This window comes from Lissotriton vulgaris, chromosome 4_1, assembly GCF_964263255.1.
Source record: "Lissotriton vulgaris chromosome 4_1, aLisVul1.2, whole genome shotgun sequence".
NCBI classification, from domain to species: Eukaryota; Metazoa; Chordata; class Amphibia; order Caudata; family Salamandridae; genus Lissotriton; species Lissotriton vulgaris.
Genome location: NC_141691.1, coordinates 1,672,957,804 through 1,672,974,777, shown reverse-complemented (window position 1 = coordinate 1,672,974,777; position 16,974 = coordinate 1,672,957,804). Strand labels below are relative to the sequence as shown.

The 16,974-nt window shown below is 51.8% G+C and overlaps 1 protein-coding gene across 2 annotated transcripts in view; it reads left to right on the top strand.

The window, feature by feature from the left end:
• The first annotated feature begins 1,773 nt into the window (after positions 1-1,773).
• The window catches only part of RBIS (ribosomal biogenesis factor), a 44,082-nt gene continuing 28,881 nt past the window's right edge, over positions 1,774-16,974 (top strand). Inside the window, exons 1-2 of one of the 2 annotated variants that reach the window (XM_086965950.1) lie at positions 1,774-1,916; positions 2,034-2,150. In XM_086965950.1, the coding sequence (XP_086822076.1) occupies positions 2,037-2,150 (114 nt within the window). In that variant the 5' untranslated portion in view covers positions 1,774-1,916; positions 2,034-2,036. Of the gene's footprint in view, positions 1,929-2,033; positions 2,151-16,974 lie in introns of both variants that reach the window. The other variant, XM_086965951.1, reaches the window with a different exon arrangement.

The window sequence follows — 16,974 nt, the reverse complement described above, 5'->3', positions numbered from 1 at the left end:
TGAAAGCATTTTGCCATGGGCAACCCCTATGTAGGGTGACCAGAAGTCCTAGATTTCCCTAGACAACCCAACACTTTTCTTAATTTTCAATACACGTCCTGGCCCCGCTTGTGTCTGAAATAATGTATCTGTTTCTTTTGTGCAGTGCAGGTCGGCTGCATGAGTCCAGCAGAGGGGAGACTGATTGGGGAGGTGGGCCGGGGGGCTCAGAGTGGTAGCATTGTAAATGTGTGTGTATGTAGATATATACACACACATACACATATGTATACATATATGTATGTACATATGTATGTATGTATGGATGGATGTAGGCACACATTTACAGGGCTACGCATAAATCAGGACAGGCCTTTGGTAAGACTAAAGGCTTTAGTCCTAGTTTTATTTCCAGCCTGTCCTGGTTTTTGCTTTTCAAAATCTGGGTACCCTATCCCTATGCCAACAATTTTCCTAAGTCTGCCAGCATTTTTCCATGCGTGCCCGTCATGCCAAGAATTACCTACAGCATGTAATTAGCAGTATTTTCACAGGTGCCTGTCATTCTAACAATTTTTTCCAGTATACCAGCAGTAGTATTTTACCATTGATGCCTCTATAAAGCCAAGAATATACCTTCAATATGCCAGGGCCAATGGCGGACCAGCAAGCATAACACTACATACTCACTCACGTACACTCATTCTCTATCCTTCATTCATAAACACTCACATTCACTCTCTCACACTCATACTTTTTGACTGACTGGCACTCACTCTTTTTGCCACTCATTCAAACCAACTGACACTTAATCTTAACTTATTCTCACTGACTCACTAAATGTTACTGACTCTAGTACGTGTCACTGACTCACTCATTAACACAATATGCTCACACACATACTCACAAACACCCAACACATTTTAAAACTCTGTTTAAATACAGCTGCCACTGGATGTCTTGTTTCTAGCTCCTGGTACTCTGTTCCGTTTTTGTATCACACAAATAGTGAACATTAAACTTTGATTCACTATTAATGTAATAAACAAATGGGCAAAAACCAAGGTAAAGCACTGCGCTCAAAAATGTAATATACCTCTATCTACTTGCCACTAATTTTGTAGTGTCAGTTGTGGCAGCTGCGACCCGTAAATGGCTTGTTCCACGGCGTCTAGCCTGTGAAAATAGTGGATGGACACGTCTACCCGCGTACACCTCTGACTTGTTGCCTGCATGTTTGGTATGTTTGGCAGCAGCAAAAGAATGCGAAGGCTGGGAGTCAGTCACAGAATAGAAGGGACCCAAAAGGGTGCGAATCATACCGACGGCACATGAACGAAATATCCACTGTACTCTAAATGCTTAACGTGCAACACATCCTGCAGAGAGCTACCGCTTTAAATGCTGCAAACAAATCGATCGTCATCCAATCAGGAGCCGCTCCGTCTGTGTAATCTTCCCTCACACTCCTATAGTTACTTTCTCCCATTCACAGGGTTGCTGCACCAGTTTGGAGTGGGCAAGGAGCCGACCTGTGGCAGCACGGCTCAGCGTTAGTAACTGATTCACCTTAGATAGTCTAACATCCCAATTCTGTTTGCTCCAAACTTCGGCGTGGACAGTGTTTGTATTTGCAATCGCACGTGCGAGTTCCACGGCCAACGAGTCCCTTAGAATTCTCTGTAGAAACTAGGATTGGTCAGTAGGCTGCCAGTGCTCCAATCACAGAAATCCTTGCATCTTATGAGCCCCTCCAACTGCCAGAATACGTCCTGCCATACAATTGGATGTTTTGAGACCCGGAAATAACAAGGTTACCGAGCGACATAGTTTTTTCCTTCGGAGTCCCAGCTATGAATCTCGTTTCAGCCATGCGTTGTTGCAGCGAATGAATATTTACTTCTAAGGCAATTTTGTATCTTTAGCAGCACTTTAAAGTATGTTCCCAAGTATACCTAGCCATACCCGCATTCACTGATACTCGTACATTGTTTAGAAAACAGATACATGTTTGTTTTGATAACTAATACGTTTTTATTTTGCGAATTTAATAGGCAATGGCTAAAAACAAATCAAAAGGGCAGAAACCAAAGAACGTTTTCCACGTGGCAAACAGCAAAACGCTGAAAGCAAAAAACAAAGCCAAACCTGTTACGACCAATCTTAAAAAGGTGAGTTTAGTTAAATACGTGCCAACAGTATTGCGTAGTGTATCCAGTTATCTTTCTTTAGTCAACAAGCGATGGTCCTTTGGTGCTGCGATTGTTTAAATCAGAGACTCTGAAACATTCAGATAGCAACATTATATTATTGTATTTGTGATTTTTATATAGGATATATTTGATTCCGTTGACTTATGTATGGCTTTGAGTAAATGCAATATCGTATTGTAAGCATGAAAACACCACTGTTTACCAAATCAATATCTTTTATTTTTACCTACTGACAATTATATTTTATGCATCCTGGTGAGGTCGCTGGAGAATATTTCTCTATTTAGGTCTGGCTGTAGACAGTTTAAGCGAGTGCAATTCCTCGTGTCAGTAGGAGGCATTCAGACCTCTGACAGTGGTATTCTGTATAGTTGATTTGGCGCCACTAAGAAGAATCACACAGCAAATCTCAGTATATCTCTAGTTTCTGTGACAGTGCTGAAAGGTGTGGAGAACCACCAACCTCCACAGAAAAAGCCTCAGCTAACACGAAATAGAATTTACTCCCCAGCGCACGTCTATTATAGATAAGGTTTCGCAGTTTAGGTAAAATATACAGTTGACCATGGATAACAAGCCAAAACACGAATAAGATCCTCTCTTTCTTCTTTGGTGGTTATTAACGTAGGCCTTCAAAACAGCTTCCAACAGCCAAAACGTGTTTCGTCGCACATAGGGAGGTTGTCCCGCGACTTCCTCAAGGCTACTTCTTCTGTGTAATTCCTTCAATCTGTGGTGGTACTTCCAAACCACAATGGGTTTCTGTTTAGGCGGCGTCACTCTCAAAGCTCCTATTGGGTTCACAAGACTTCTCAGTCTGGCCTGTATTTCCAGCGCTTAGTATTCTGCCTCGTAATGCTTAATCCGACGCCGCCAACCATGTAAATCGAGTACGGCAACATGAGAAAAGGAGAAGTGTCTAACATAAAAAAAACTTCAAAGACTCAGACTCTAAATTACATTTGGTGCCTGGAAGGATTCCACAAAGGGGAGTTTGAGTCCCTAAAATTGGTCATCTGCCATGCAGCAAGACTGGCTATGTGAGAAAGGGAAGCTCTGCAAGACCCGCCTAATACCAGGACTAGGAGCAAAGGCCTACTAGTCTCCCTGCTGTGTGAGGGACATTACCCTGGAAAACCAATATTACCTGCCTTGAAGCACCACCGCCTGCCTGCCAAGACCAGTGTGCCTTGGAGGAAGAGGAGTGCATAGGAGGGAGCAAGGTTCAGTGGAGGGCCCTACAAAGAGGACTACCGGAGACCTGAGAGAGGTGTGAGGAGAGCGGCTGCACCCCAATCGGGTGTGAGGAGAGCGGCTGCACCCCAATCGGGTTGTTGTCCATCTGCAGGGACATTCCTGCGACCCCCCCCCTTAATTTGCCAGGATGCAGTCTATTTGATCTCAGCTGTGTTAAGTGGGCCATGTGGGAAGCACCAGGCCTGCACTGCTGCCCTGCGTTGACACCATGTGCTGGAAGGGGCCACTGGTGTACTTAATTGGGCTGCAGTGTACAACTTGGGTCCGCCCTATTGAGGGCAATCACACCAAAGAGTCTGCACCCAGTAGTGAGCAGAGTGCCAACCCTGGATGCCAGAAGGGGCTGCTGGTATTACTGTGGCCAAGTGCTCGAGTCGTCGGCCCGCATGAGAGAATTACTGCTGTGACTGCCTGGTCTAGTCCGCCAACTGCACCTGACTAATTCCCTATGGATCGCAGGATGCAGCTGAGGATGTTGCACCCTCGCATGAGCTCCAGTCAGCACTGGGAAAATTACGCCCATCATTTGTTAGGGGAATAAGTGACTTACCACAAGTGGATTAAGTAGGAGCAACTGTAATTGCTGGACGAGCCGGCAGCACTGCTCAGAGGTGAGAGCCTGCGGGGTGCTACTGCGCGTACTGCAGGTCTTTGCTGACCATGATCTAAACTCAGGAGCTCCCTTGGAGAGGGCACTTGCACATTTCCAGACCCCTGTTAGTGGCATAGACCAAGCACAGATTGATTCATCTTCATTAGTGGCTTAAGTAGAATCCGTCTGCTTCTCACATTCTTCTTCACCCACCGCCCTTTCTCTGTGTTGCTTCTTTTCTCCCTGGTGCGTCTTCGCGTTGTTGTTTTTCCCCTGCCCCTTCACCTTGTTGTTTTTCCCCCCTCCCACCCGCCCCTTCACCTTGTTGTTTTTCCCCCCTCCCACCCGCCCCTTCACCTTGTTGTTTTTCCCCCCTCCCACCCGCCCCTTCACCTTGTTGTTTTTCCCCCCTCCCACCCGCCCCTTCACCTTGTTGTTTTCCCCCCTCCCACCCGCCCCTTCACCCTATTCAGCTCCTTATAGATTATATAAGTATGTTTTTAGCATAGTTCTAAATTTAGTTTCCGATTCTTACAGTCTTAGGGATGTAGGGAGAGTGTTCCAGTTTTTTGCCACTACAGCTCTAAAAGAGCGACCACCGAGTTTCGCTCTCTTTACACGGGGGATCGTCAGCAGACCCATCCCCTCTGAGCGTAAGGCTCTGGTCGGCTCATACCTAAGTACTAGATCCTGCAGATAGGGAGGAGCTTTATGTTGGAGTATCCTATGGCACATTAAGAGAGCTTTGAACATCACTCTTTTTTGACCGGTAGCCAGTGTAGGGCCGCTAATGCTGGTTTTGATGCTGCTCTTCTGGAGAGTCGTAGAACAAGACGAACTGCTGTGTTTTGGAGGACTTGTAGGCGCTCTAGACTGTGTTTTGTGGCACCCAAGAACAAGACATTCCCGTAGTCCATACGGGATGTCGCCAGCGCCTGAGTCATAGTGCGTCTGGCATCCAGCGGGAGTAAATCGAGGGTGCAATTTAGTGTTTTCAGAACCCCGAAACACTTTCCTACGAGGCGACAAATGTGGCCTTCGTAGGACAGAGTGGGATCAACCCATATTCCCAGGTTTTTGGCTTCTTTACAGGGAACAGGCCTAGGGCCCAGACACGTTGGCCACCAGTCTGGAGACCAGCCAAGGTTGTTCCCACCCACAACCATTACCTCCGTTTTAGATCCATTTAGTTTCGAGCAATGTGCGTCCATCCATTCTGCTAGTGCTTGCATGCAAGCCTTAAAATCGGATGCTGCCGTTGATGGTGATTGAGACAGCGAGATCAGCAGTTGGGTGTCGTCTGCGTAGGAGACCAACTCTACCCCGTACGCTCGCACCACTTCTGCCAGGGGGGTCATGTAAAGATTGAAAAGAGTTGGACTACGGGCAGAGCCCTGAGGTACCCCCTGTTCTAAGGCCATCTCTGCTGATCTGCAAGAGCCTCGTTGTACCTGAAAGCTTCTGCCTGTGAGGAAGGACTTCAGCCACCCCAGTGCGGAGCTGGTGACACCCGCTTTGACTAGACACTGTAGTAAGATGGAGTGGGCAACAGTCTTGAATGCCGCACTGAGGTAGAGCATCACCAAGGCCATGGTGTTGCCGGCATCCGCCCCCTGTCTTAGGATCTCAGTCGCTCTCAGGAGGGCTGTCTCCGTGGAGAAGCCCGCCCGGAAGCCCGATTGAGAGGGGTGCAGGATATTAGTTTTCTCTAGATGTGTCATTAGTTGACAATTAGCCACTTTCTCCGCCACTTTGGCTAAATACGGGAGCAGAGAAATAGGTCTCAGATTCTCCAGTATGTCCTGGCTTATATTGGGCTTCTTCTTTATGGGAAGCACAATCGCTTTTTTCCAATCTTCCGGGAGATATTCAGTGGAAAAAGAGATCTGGAGTATATGCCTGATGTACGGCTCCAGTACCGAGAGGCTTTCTCCCATTACCCTAGGAGGGGCCGGGTCTCGAGGGGAACCAGATTTGATTCCCTGACAGAGGCTACAGAGCATCTCTGGAGGAGGAACCAAGAAGAATTTCAATCCCCCTTCTGTGTTGTCTGCTGCCCTGATTACTTAAAATTTTGTTTCATCTTCTGGTTTATTGGAGAAGGTAGCATATATGTTCCTGACCTTTCCTGCAAAGTACTCCCCTATTTTGTTTGATTCTGCTACCGAGTCAGTGTCATCGTTGGTTTGGTTAAATACCACCAAGATCTCTTTGAAGATTTTAAAAAGCTCTTTCGATGAGTTTTCTGCCTCCCCAATACGTTTCTTATAATGGGTGGCTTTAGCTCCACGTACCATCATTTGATATTTTTTCTGCACCTCCTTGTAGTTTAACTTACTCAGAAGGCAGAAGTCTATCCGCCATCTCCATTCCATTTTTTTACAAGCCGATTTAGCCGCTTGTAGATCGGGTGTAAACCAAGGAGCTGATTTCCTGTCTCTGTTCCCTGTCTTGGCAAGATACATCAGGGCTGTCTTATCAAGGGCCCCGAGAATGCGCTCTTCTAGCCTTTTGGGTGCGCTTTCACAGTCGTCACCCCCCGGTGGACCCCCTTCTAGCAGCAGTTCGTTAAACGCATCTTGTGAGAATTGTTTCCATTTGCGGCGGGGGTATCTTTTATTCTCCACTCTGTGAGAGTCAGTGGTTAAAATAAGAATTTTAAATGGGACAAAGTAGTGGTCTGACCACGGGACCGGAAGGGGCATATAAACCCTTACTCCGTCCCAACTACAGAATATTGGGTCTAATAGATGGCCCTGTTTGTGGTTGGGGGTATGATTTTTTAGATCGATTTGTAGTGCCTGTAGGTCTAGTCTTAGATTTGTGGCTTCCTTATCCTGCTCCTCTACAAGATGGATGTTGAGGTCTCCTAATACCAGAAGTCTGCTCATTCTAGTTGCCAGATGAGCAATACCCTCCACCAAACTAGAGTTAAAGTTCTTCAGTCCACCTGGGGGTCTATAAACAAGAATTCCCGACACAGAGTATTGGGGCCCCAGTTTCAGAGAGAAACAGCCTGCTTCACAGTTGTCTATATTTATGGGTTCTAGGGTACATTCCATCGGAGATTTGATGACCATGGCAATTCCCCCTCCTCTTCCTCCACGCCTATCTAACCTGGCCAGGGAGTAGGACGGTGGGATTGCTTCTATTATCTCTGGATCAGAGTCTTCCCCTAACCAAGTCTCCGTTAGGAAGAGAAAGTCAAGTTTTTCATCCAAAAGGAGATCCCAGATCTGACTGCTATGCTTACTTAGTGACCTACAATTCAGCAGACCTCCCTGGACAGTCTTAATACCTGTCCCGCTATGCGGTTCCCTCTTAACTTTGAAGGAACATAGTGGACAGTCTCGGAGAGTAAGAGCTTCCATAGAGTGCCAACAGGGCTCCTCCCTGGGGGGTCGTAATGTTAGCAGTTCCTGTTTATCATACTGAATGTGGGTTTGCATAGTTTATGCAGAGATCTTGGCCCCGGGCCCCGTCCGGTCGCGGACGAGCGCAGACGAGCTTAACTTTGGCGCGACTTCGGCGCGCATCCGTCGCGCACGCGGACGCTGCCCCACACACATTTGTAGGAGCTAGGGCGAGACAGGGAGGGGCGACTAGAGCGCTGACCTGCCTGCTCTGGGCCCGGAAGTGTTGGGCTCCTCCTCACCCTCCGCAACAAACGCCCAGAATGGACGCGGCGGACCGGGGCGGGAGTGCCGTAGGTGAGTGTCTCCCCCCGAACTATTAGTCATCCCAGAAGTGTAATTGACACAGTTTTACAATAATTATTCCCAGCTCGAGTGCAAATAAAAAACGTTTGCGCCTGCCAGTCTCAGATGCTCACACCATGTATTTTTAAAATAGCCGTACAATCGCTAGTGCATTAAAAATATAAACGCTCTCAAATCAGCGCCACAGTGAGATACATGCAGCTTACAAGCAGATCGAGTCTGCCACTGGCTTCCTCGTCTCCACAATGTGGCCGCGTTCTTCCCCACCTTTTATTTGGTTTTCAATACAGCGCGACTAGAGCGCTGACCTGCCTGCTCTGGGCCCGGAAGTGTTGGGCTCCTCCTCGCCCTCCGCAACAAATGCCCAGAATGGACGCGGCGGACCGTGGCGGGAGTGCAGTAGGTGAGTGTCTCCCCCCGAACTATTAGTCAGCCCAGAAGTGTAATTGACACAGTTTTATAATCATTATTCCCAGCTAGAGTGCAAATAAAAAACTTTTGCGCCTGCCATTCTCAGATGCTCACACCATGTATTTTTAAAATAGCCGTACAATCGCTAGTGCATTAAAAATATAAACGCTCTCAAATCAGCGCCACAGTGCGATACATGCAGCTTACAAGCGGATCGAGTCTGCCACTGGCTTCCTCGTCTCCACAATGTGGCCACGTTCTTCCCCACCTTTTATTTGGTTTTCAATACAGCGCAACTAGAGCACTGACCTGCCTGCTCTGGGCCCGGAAGTGTTGGGCTCCTCCTCGCCCTCCGCAACAAATGCCCAGAATGGACGAGGCGGACCGGGGCGGGAGTGCAGTAGGTGAGTGTCTCCCCCCGAACTATTAGTCAGCCCAGAAGTGTAATTGACACAGTTTTATTATAATTATTCCCAGCTAGAGTGCTAATAAAAAACTTTTGCGCCTGCCAGTCTCAGATGCTCACACCATGTATTTTTAAAATAGCCGTACAATCGCTAGTGCATTAAAAATATAAACGCTCTCAAATCGGCGCCACAGTGCGATACATGCAGCTTACAAGCGGATCGAGTCTGCCACTGCCACTAGCTTCTTCGTCTCCCCCCCCTCCCACCCGCCCCTTCTCCTGGTTGCTTCTCCCACCCGCCCCTTCTCCTGGTTGCTTCTCCCACCCGCCCCTTCTCCTGGTTGCTTCTCCCCACCCGCCCCTTCTCCTGGTTGCTTCTCCCCCCCCTCCCACCCGCCCCTTCTCCTGGTTGCTTCTCCCCCCCCTCCCACCCGCCCCTTCTCCTGGTTGCTTCTCCCCCCCCTCCCACCCGCCCCTTCTCCTGGTTGCTTCTCCCCCCCCTCCACCCGCCCCTTCTCCTGGTTGCTTCTCCCCCCCCTCCCACCCGCCCCTTCTCCTGGTTGCTTCTTCCCCCCTCCCACCCGCCCCTTCTCCTGGTTGCTTCTTCCGCCCTCCCACCCGCCCCTTCTCCTGGTTGCTTCTTCCCCCCTCCCACCCGCCCCTTCTCCTGGTTGCTTCTCCCCCCCCTCCCACCCGCCCCTTCTCCTGGTTGCTTCTCCCCCCCCTCCCACCCGCCCCTTCTCCTGGTTGCTTCTTCCCTTCTCCTGGTTGCTTCTTCCCTTCTCCTGGTTGCTTCTTCCCCCCCTCCCACCCGCCCCTTCTCCTGGTTGCTTCTTCCCCCCCTCCCACCCGCCCCTTCTCCTGGTTGCTTCTTCCCCCCCTCCCACCCGCCCCTTCTCCTGGTTGCTTCTTCCCCCCCTCCCACCCGCCCCTTCTCCCGGTTGCTTCTTCCCCCCCCTCCCAACCGCCCCTTCTCCCGGTTGCTTCTTCCCCCCTTCCCACCGCCCCTTCTCTCGGTTGCTTCTTCCCCCCTCCCACCCGCCCCTTCTCCTGGTTGCTTCTTCCCCCTCCCACCCGCCCCTTCTCCTGGTTGCTTCTTCCCCCTCCCACCCGCCCCTTCTCCTGGTTGCTTCTTCCCCCCCCTCCCACCCGCCCCTTCTCCTGGTTGCTTCTTCCCCCCCTCCCACCCGCCCCTTCTCCTGGTTGCTTCTTCCCCCCCTCCCACCCGCCCTTCTCCTGGTTGCTTCTTCCCCCCTCCCACCCGCCCCTTCTCCTGGTTGCTTCTTCCCCCCCAACCACCCGCCCCTTCTCCTGGTTGCTTCTTCCTCCCCTCCCACCCGCCCCTTCTCCTGGTTGCTTCTTCCCCCCCCTCCCACCCGCCCCTTCTCCTGGTTGCTTCTTCCCCCCCTCCCTCCCACCCTTTCTCCTGGTTGCTTCTTCCCCTCTCCCACCCGCCCCTTCTCCTGTTTGCTTCTTCCCTCCCTCCCACCGCCCCTTCTCGCGGTTGCTTCTTCCCCCCCTCCCACCCGCCCCTTCTCGCGGTTGCTTCTTCCCCCCTCCCACCCGCCCCTTCTCGCGGTTGCTTCTTCCCACCCCTCCCACCCGCCCCTTCTCGCGGTTGCTTCTTCCCCCCCTCCCACCCGCCCCTTCTCCTGGTTGCTTCTTCCCCCCCTCCCACCCGCCCTCCTGGTTGCTTCTTCCCCCCCCTCCCACCCGCCCCTTCTCCTGGTTGCTTCTTCCCCCCCGCCCCTTCTCTTGGTTGCTTCTTCCCCCCCCCCCCCCTCCCACCCGCCCCTTCTCCTGGTTGCTTCTTCCCCCCCCCCTCCCACCCGCCCCTTCTCCTGGTTGCTTCTTTCCCCCCCCTCCCACCCGCCCCTTCTCCTGGTTGCTTCTTCCCCCCTCCCACCCGCCCCTTTTCCTGGTTGCTTCTTCTCCCCCTTCCACCCGCCCCTTCTCCTGGTTGCTTCTTCCCAACCCCTCTCACCCGCCCCTTCTCCCCCCCTCCCACCCACCCCTTCCCCCCCCCCTCCCACCCGCCCCTTCTCCTGGTTGCTTAATAATAATAATAAGGTAGTTTATAAAGCGCTTGGTGACGCCTTCCCGGGGTGTCCCCGCGCTGTGGAGAACAAGTTATCAGAAACAGACATCCTAGCTCCCACCGCCTATTCAGCTCCTTATAGATTATATAAGTATGTTTTTAGCATAGTTCTAAATTTAGTTTCCGATTCTTCCAGTCTTAGGGATGTAGGGAGAGCGTTCCAGTTTTTTGCCACTACAGCTCTAAAAGAGCGACCACCGAGTTTCGCTCTCTTTACACGGGGGATCGTCAGCAGACCCATCCCCTCTGAGCGTAAGGCTCTGGTCGGCTCATACCTAAGTACTAGATCCTGCAGATAGGGAGGAGCTTTATGTTGGAGTATCCTATGGCACATTAAGAGAGCTTTGAACATCACTCTTTTTTGACCGGTAGCCAGTGTAGGGCCGCTAATGCTGGTTTTGATGCTGCTCTTCTGGAGAGTCGTAGAACAAGACGAGCTGCTGTGTTTTGGAGGACTTGTAGGCGCTCTAGACTGTGTTTTGTGGCACCCAAGAACAAGACGTTCCCGTAGTCCATACGGGATGTCGCCAGCGCCTGAGTTAAAGTGTGTCTGGCATCCAGCGGGAGTAAATCGAGGGTGCAATTTAGTGTTTTCAGAACCCCGAAACACTTTCCTACGAGGCGACAAATGTGGCCTTCGTAGGACAGAGTGGGATCAACCCATATTCCCAGGTTTTTGGCTTCTTTACAGGGAACAGGCCTAGGGCCCAGACACGTTGGCCACCAGTCTGGAGACCAGCCAAGGTTGTTCCCACCCACAACCATTACCTCCGTTTTAGATCCATTTAGTTTCAAGCAATGTGCGTCCATCCATTCTGCTAGTGCTTGCATGCAAGCCTTAAAATTGGATGCTGCCGTTGATGGTGATTGAGACAGCGAGATCAGCAGTTGGGTGTCGTCGGCGTAGGAGACCAACTCTACCCCGTACGCTCGCACCACTTCTGCCAGGGGGGTCATGTAAAGATTGAAAAGAGTTGGACTACGGGCAGAGCCCTGAGGTACCCCCTGTTCTAAGGCCATCTCTGCTGATCTGCAAGAGCCTCGTTGTACCTGAAAGCTTCTGCCTGTGAGGAAGGACTTCAGCCACCCCAGTGCGGAGCTGGTGACACCCGCTTTGACTAGACACTGTAGTAAGATGGAGTGGGCAACAGTCTTGAATGCCGCACTGAGGTAGAGCATCACCAAGGCCATGGTGTTGCCGGCATCCGCCCCCTGTCTTAGGATCTCAGTCGCTCTCAGGAGGGCTGTCTCCGTGGAGAAGCCCGCCCGGAAGCCCGATTGAGAGGGGTGCAGGATATTAGTTTTCTCTAGATGTGTCATTAGTTGACAATTAGCCACTTTCTCCGCCACTTTGGCTAAATACGGGAGCAGAGAAATAGGTCTCAGATTCTCCAGTATGTCCTGGCTTATATTGGGCTTCTTCTTTATGGGAAGCACAATCGCTTTTTTCCAATCTTCCGGGAGATATTCAGTGGAAAAAGAGATCTGGAGTATATGCCTGATGTACGGCTCCAGTACCGAGAGGCTTTCTCCCATTACCCTAGGAGGGGCCGGGTCTCGAGGGGAACCAGATTTGATTCCCTGACAGAGGCTACGGAGCATCTCTGGAGGAGGAACCAAGAAGAATTTCAATCCCCCTTCTGTGTTGTCTGCTGCCCTGATTACTTAAAATTTTGTTTCATCTTCTGGTTTATTGGAGAAGGTAGCATATATGTTCCTGACCTTTCCTGCAAAGTACTCCCCTATTTTGTTTGATTCTGCTACCGAGTCAGTGTCATGGGTGGTTTGGTTAAATACCACCAAGATCTCTTTGAAGATTTTAAAAAGCTCTTTCGATGAGTTTTCTGCCTCCCCAATACGTTTCTTATAATGGGTGGCTTTAGCTCCACGTACCATCATTTGATATTTTTTCTGCACCTCCTTGTAGTTTAACTTACTCAGAAGGCAGAAGTCTATCCGCCATCTCCGTTCCATTTTTTTACAAGCCGATTTAGCCGCTTGTAGATCGGGTGTAAACCAAGGAGCTGATTTCCTGTCTCTGTTCCCTGTCTTGGCAAGATACATCAGGGCTGTCTTATCAAGGGCCCCGAGAATGCGCTCTTCTAGCCTTTTGGGTGCGCTTTCACAGTCGTCACCCCCCGGTGGACCCCCTTCTAGCAGCAGTTCGTTAAACGCATCTTGTGAGAATTGTTTCCATTTGCGGCGGGGGTATCTTTTATTCTCCACTCTGTGAGAGTCAGTGGTTAAAATAAGAATTTTAAATGGGACAAAGTAGTGGTCTGACCACGGGACCGGAAGGGGCATATCAACCTTTACTCCGTCCCAACTACAGAATATTGGGTCTAATAGATGGCCCTGTTTGTGGTTGGGGGTATGATTTTTTAGATCGATTTGTAGTGCCTGTAGGTCTAGTCTTAGATTTGTGGCTTCCTTATCCTGCTCCTCTACAAGATGGATGTTGAGGTCTCCTAATACCAGAAGTCTGCTCATTCTAGTTGCCAGATGAGCAATACCCTCCACCAAACTAGGTTTAAAGTTCTTCAGTCCACCTGGGGGTCTATAAACAAGAATTCCCGACACAGAGTATTGGGGCCCCAGTTTCAGAGAGAAACAGCCTGCTTCACAGTTGTCTATATTTATGGGTTCTAGGGTACATTCCATCGGAGATTTGATGACCATGGCAATTCCCCCTCCTCTTCCTCCACGCCTATCTAACCTGGCCAGGGAGTAGGACGGTGGGATTGCTTCTATTATCTCTGGATCAGAGTCTTCCCCTAACCAAGTCTCCGTTAGGAAGAGAAAGTCAAGTTTTTCATCCAAAAGGAGATCCCAGATCTGACTGCTATGCTTACTTAGTGACCTACAATTCAGCAGACCTCCCTGGACAGTCTTAATACCTGTCCCGCTATGCGGTTCCCTCTTACCTTTGAAGGAACATAGTGGACAGTCTCGGAGAGTAAGAGCTTCCATAGAGTGCCAACAGGGCTCCTCCCTGGGGGGTCGTAATGTTAGCAGTTCCTGTTTATCATACTGAATGTGGGTTTGCATAGTTTATGCAGAGATCTTGGCCCCGGGCCCCGTCCGGTCGCGGACGAGCGCAGACGAGCTTAACTTTGGCGCGACTTCGGCGCGCATCCGTCGCGCACGCGGACGCTGCCCCACACACATTTGTAGGAGCTAGGGCGAGACAGGGAGGGGCGACTAGAGCGCTGACCTGCCTGCTCTGGGCCCGGAAGTGTTGGGCTCCTCCTCACCCTCCGCAACAAACGCCCAGAATGGACGCGGCGGACCGGGGCGGGAGTGCCGTAGGTGAGTGTCTCCCCCCGAACTATTAGTCATCCCAGAAGTGTAATTGACACAGTTTTATAATCATTATTCCCAGCTAGAGTGCAAATAAAAAACTTTTGCGCCTGCCATTCTCAGATGCTCACGCCATGTATTTTTAAAATAGCCGTACAATCGCTAGTGCATTAAAAATATAAACGCTCTCAAATCAGCGCCACAGTGCGATACATGCAGCTTACAAGCGGATCGAGTCTGCCACTGGCTTCCTCGTCTCCACAATGTGGCCGCGTTCTTCCCCACCTTTTATTTGGTTTTCAATACAGCGGGACTAGAGCACTGACCTGCCTGCTCTGGGCCCGGAAGTGTTGGGCTCCTCCTCGCCCTCCGCAACAAATGCCCAGAATGGACGAGGCGGACCGGGGCGGGAGTGCAGTAGGTGAGTGTCTCCCCCCGAACTATTAGTCATCCCAGAAGTGTAATTGACACAGTTTTATTTTAATTATTCCCAGCTAGAGTGCTAATAAAAAACTTTTGCGCCTGCCAGTCTCAGATGCACACACCATGTATTTTTAAAATAGCTGTACAATCGCTAGTGCATTAAAAATATAAACGCTCTCAAATCGGCGCCACAGTGCGATACATGCAGCTTACAAGCGGATCGAGTCTGCCACTGCCACTAGCTTCTTCGTCTCCCCCCCCCCCTCCCACCCGCCCCTTCTCCTGGTTGCTTCTCCCACCCGCCCCTTCTCCTGGTTGCTTCTCCCCCCCCTCCCACCCGCCCCTTCTCCTGGTTGCTTCTCCCCCCCTCCCACCCGCCCCTTCTCCCCCCCTCCCACCCGCCCCTTCTCCTGGTTGCTTCTTCCCCCCTCCCACCCGCCCCTTCTCCTGGTTGCTTCTTCCCCCCTCCCACCCGCCCCTTCTATTTCTATTTAAAATGATTTATACAGCGCACGTACACCAGCGGTTTCATGGCGCTAAACTGACAGAGAGCTAGACATGAGGGGAAAAGCTGAGAATATTAGTAAAAAAATTTAGCAAAAAGATGTGCCTTGAGCTGTTTCCGGAACAGTAGGTACGAGGTAGAGGCTCTGAGCTCCAAAGGCAGTGAGTTCCAGAAAATCGGGGCGAGGGTCGCAAATTTAGAGCCTCCCCATTTCTTTCTCCGGAACCGTGGGACCGTAAGAAGGGATTGGGTAGAAGACCGCAGTTCCCTGGCGGGAACATAGGGAATAATTTCAGATGAGATGAAAGCCGGAGCCGTGCCCAGTCGTGCTTGAAAGGTGATAGAGGCAAGCTTGAACTGGACACGGGCACAGACAGGAAGCCAGTGTAGGGACTTTAGGAGGGGAGTGACATGGTGGGATTTAGGAAGTTTGAACACCAGGCGCGCCGCCTGGTTTTGGATCTGCTGCAACCGCCGAAGACTATATGCAGGGATACCTGCATATAGGGCGTTGCCGTAATCCAGGCGAGACACGACCATGGCAAGGGTAATCAGTTTAAGTGCATCAAATGAGAAAAAAACGGGACACCTTGCGTATGGTACGCAGTGCCAGAAAGGAAGAGGAAACCACAGAGCTGACCTGGGAGTGAAGGGTGAGTTGGAAGTTGAGCTTAATGCCGAGAGTTTTAACTGAGGTCGAGGGGGCAGGTGGGGGACCAAGGGAAGGGGGCCAGAGGATGGGGGACCAGGGGCTGGATGAACCACCCGTCAACACCAGCTCTGTTTTGTCTGGGTTGAGTTTAAGATGATTGTGGTTCATCCAGTCACGGATGTGAATCATGATGGTTTGAAAGTTGAGAGCAGAGTCGGGGGAGGAAGAAAGGTTAAAGACAAGCTGGAGGTCGTCCGCATAATTAAATACGGCGACCTCCATTTGTTGCAGTGAAAAAATAAGAGGGGAGATGTATAGGTTAAATAAAAGGGGGAAAGGGAGGAGCCTTGGGGGACCCCGCACTGAACATTACGGAAGTCCGCAGTGAAGTCACCCAGGCGGACAGCCTGGGTGCGGTCCCTCAGGAAGGAGGATAACCAGACCAGCGCCGTGCCACCGATACCCGCCGCCCTGACACGGGAAAGCCCATTCTCCTGGTTGCTTCTTCCCCCCTCCCACCCGCCCCTTCTCCTGGTTGCTTCTTCCCTTCTCCTGGTTGCTTCTTCCCTTCTCCTGGTTGCTTCTTCCCTTCTCCTGCTTGCTTCTTCCCTTCTCCTGGTTGCTTCTTCCCCCCCTCCCACCCGCCCCTTCTCCTGGTTGCTTCTTCCCCCCCTCCCACCCGCCCCTTCTCCTGGTTGCTTCTTCCCCCCCTCCCACCCGCCCCTTCTCCTGGTTGCTTCTTCCCCCCCCTCCCACCCTGCCCCTTCTCCCGGTTGCTTCTTCCCCCCCCCTCCCACCCGCCTCTTCTCCCGGTTGCTTCTTCCCCCCTTCCCACCGCCCCTTCTCTCGGTTGCTTCTTCCCCCCTCCCACCCGCCCCTTCTCCTGGTTGCTTCTTCCCCCCTCCCACCCGCCCCTTCTCCTGGTTGCTTCTTCCCCCCTCCCACCCGCCCCTTCTCCTGGTTGCTTCTTCCCCCCTCCCACCCGCCCCTTCTCCTGGTTGCTTCTTCCCCCCTCCCACCCGCCCCTTCTCCTGGTTGCTTCTTTCCCCCCCTCCCACCCGCCCCTTCTCCTGGTTGCTTCTTCCCCCCCCTCCCACCCGCCCCTTCTCCTGGTTGCTTCTCCCCCGCCCCTTCTCCTGGTTGCTTCTCCCACCCGCCCCTTCTCCTGGTTGCTTCTTCCCCCCTCCCACCCGCCCCTTCTCCTGGCTGCTTCTTCCCCCCTCCCACCCGCCCCTTCTCCTGGCTGCTTTTCCCCCCCCCCTCCCACCCGCCCCTTCTCCTTGCTGCTTTTCCCACCCGCCCCTTCTCCTTGCTGCTTCTTCCCCCCCTTCTCCTGGCTGCTTCTTCCCCCCCCTCCCACCTGCCCCTTCTCCTGGCTGCTTCTTCTCCCCCCCCCCTCCCACCCGCCCCTTCTCCTGG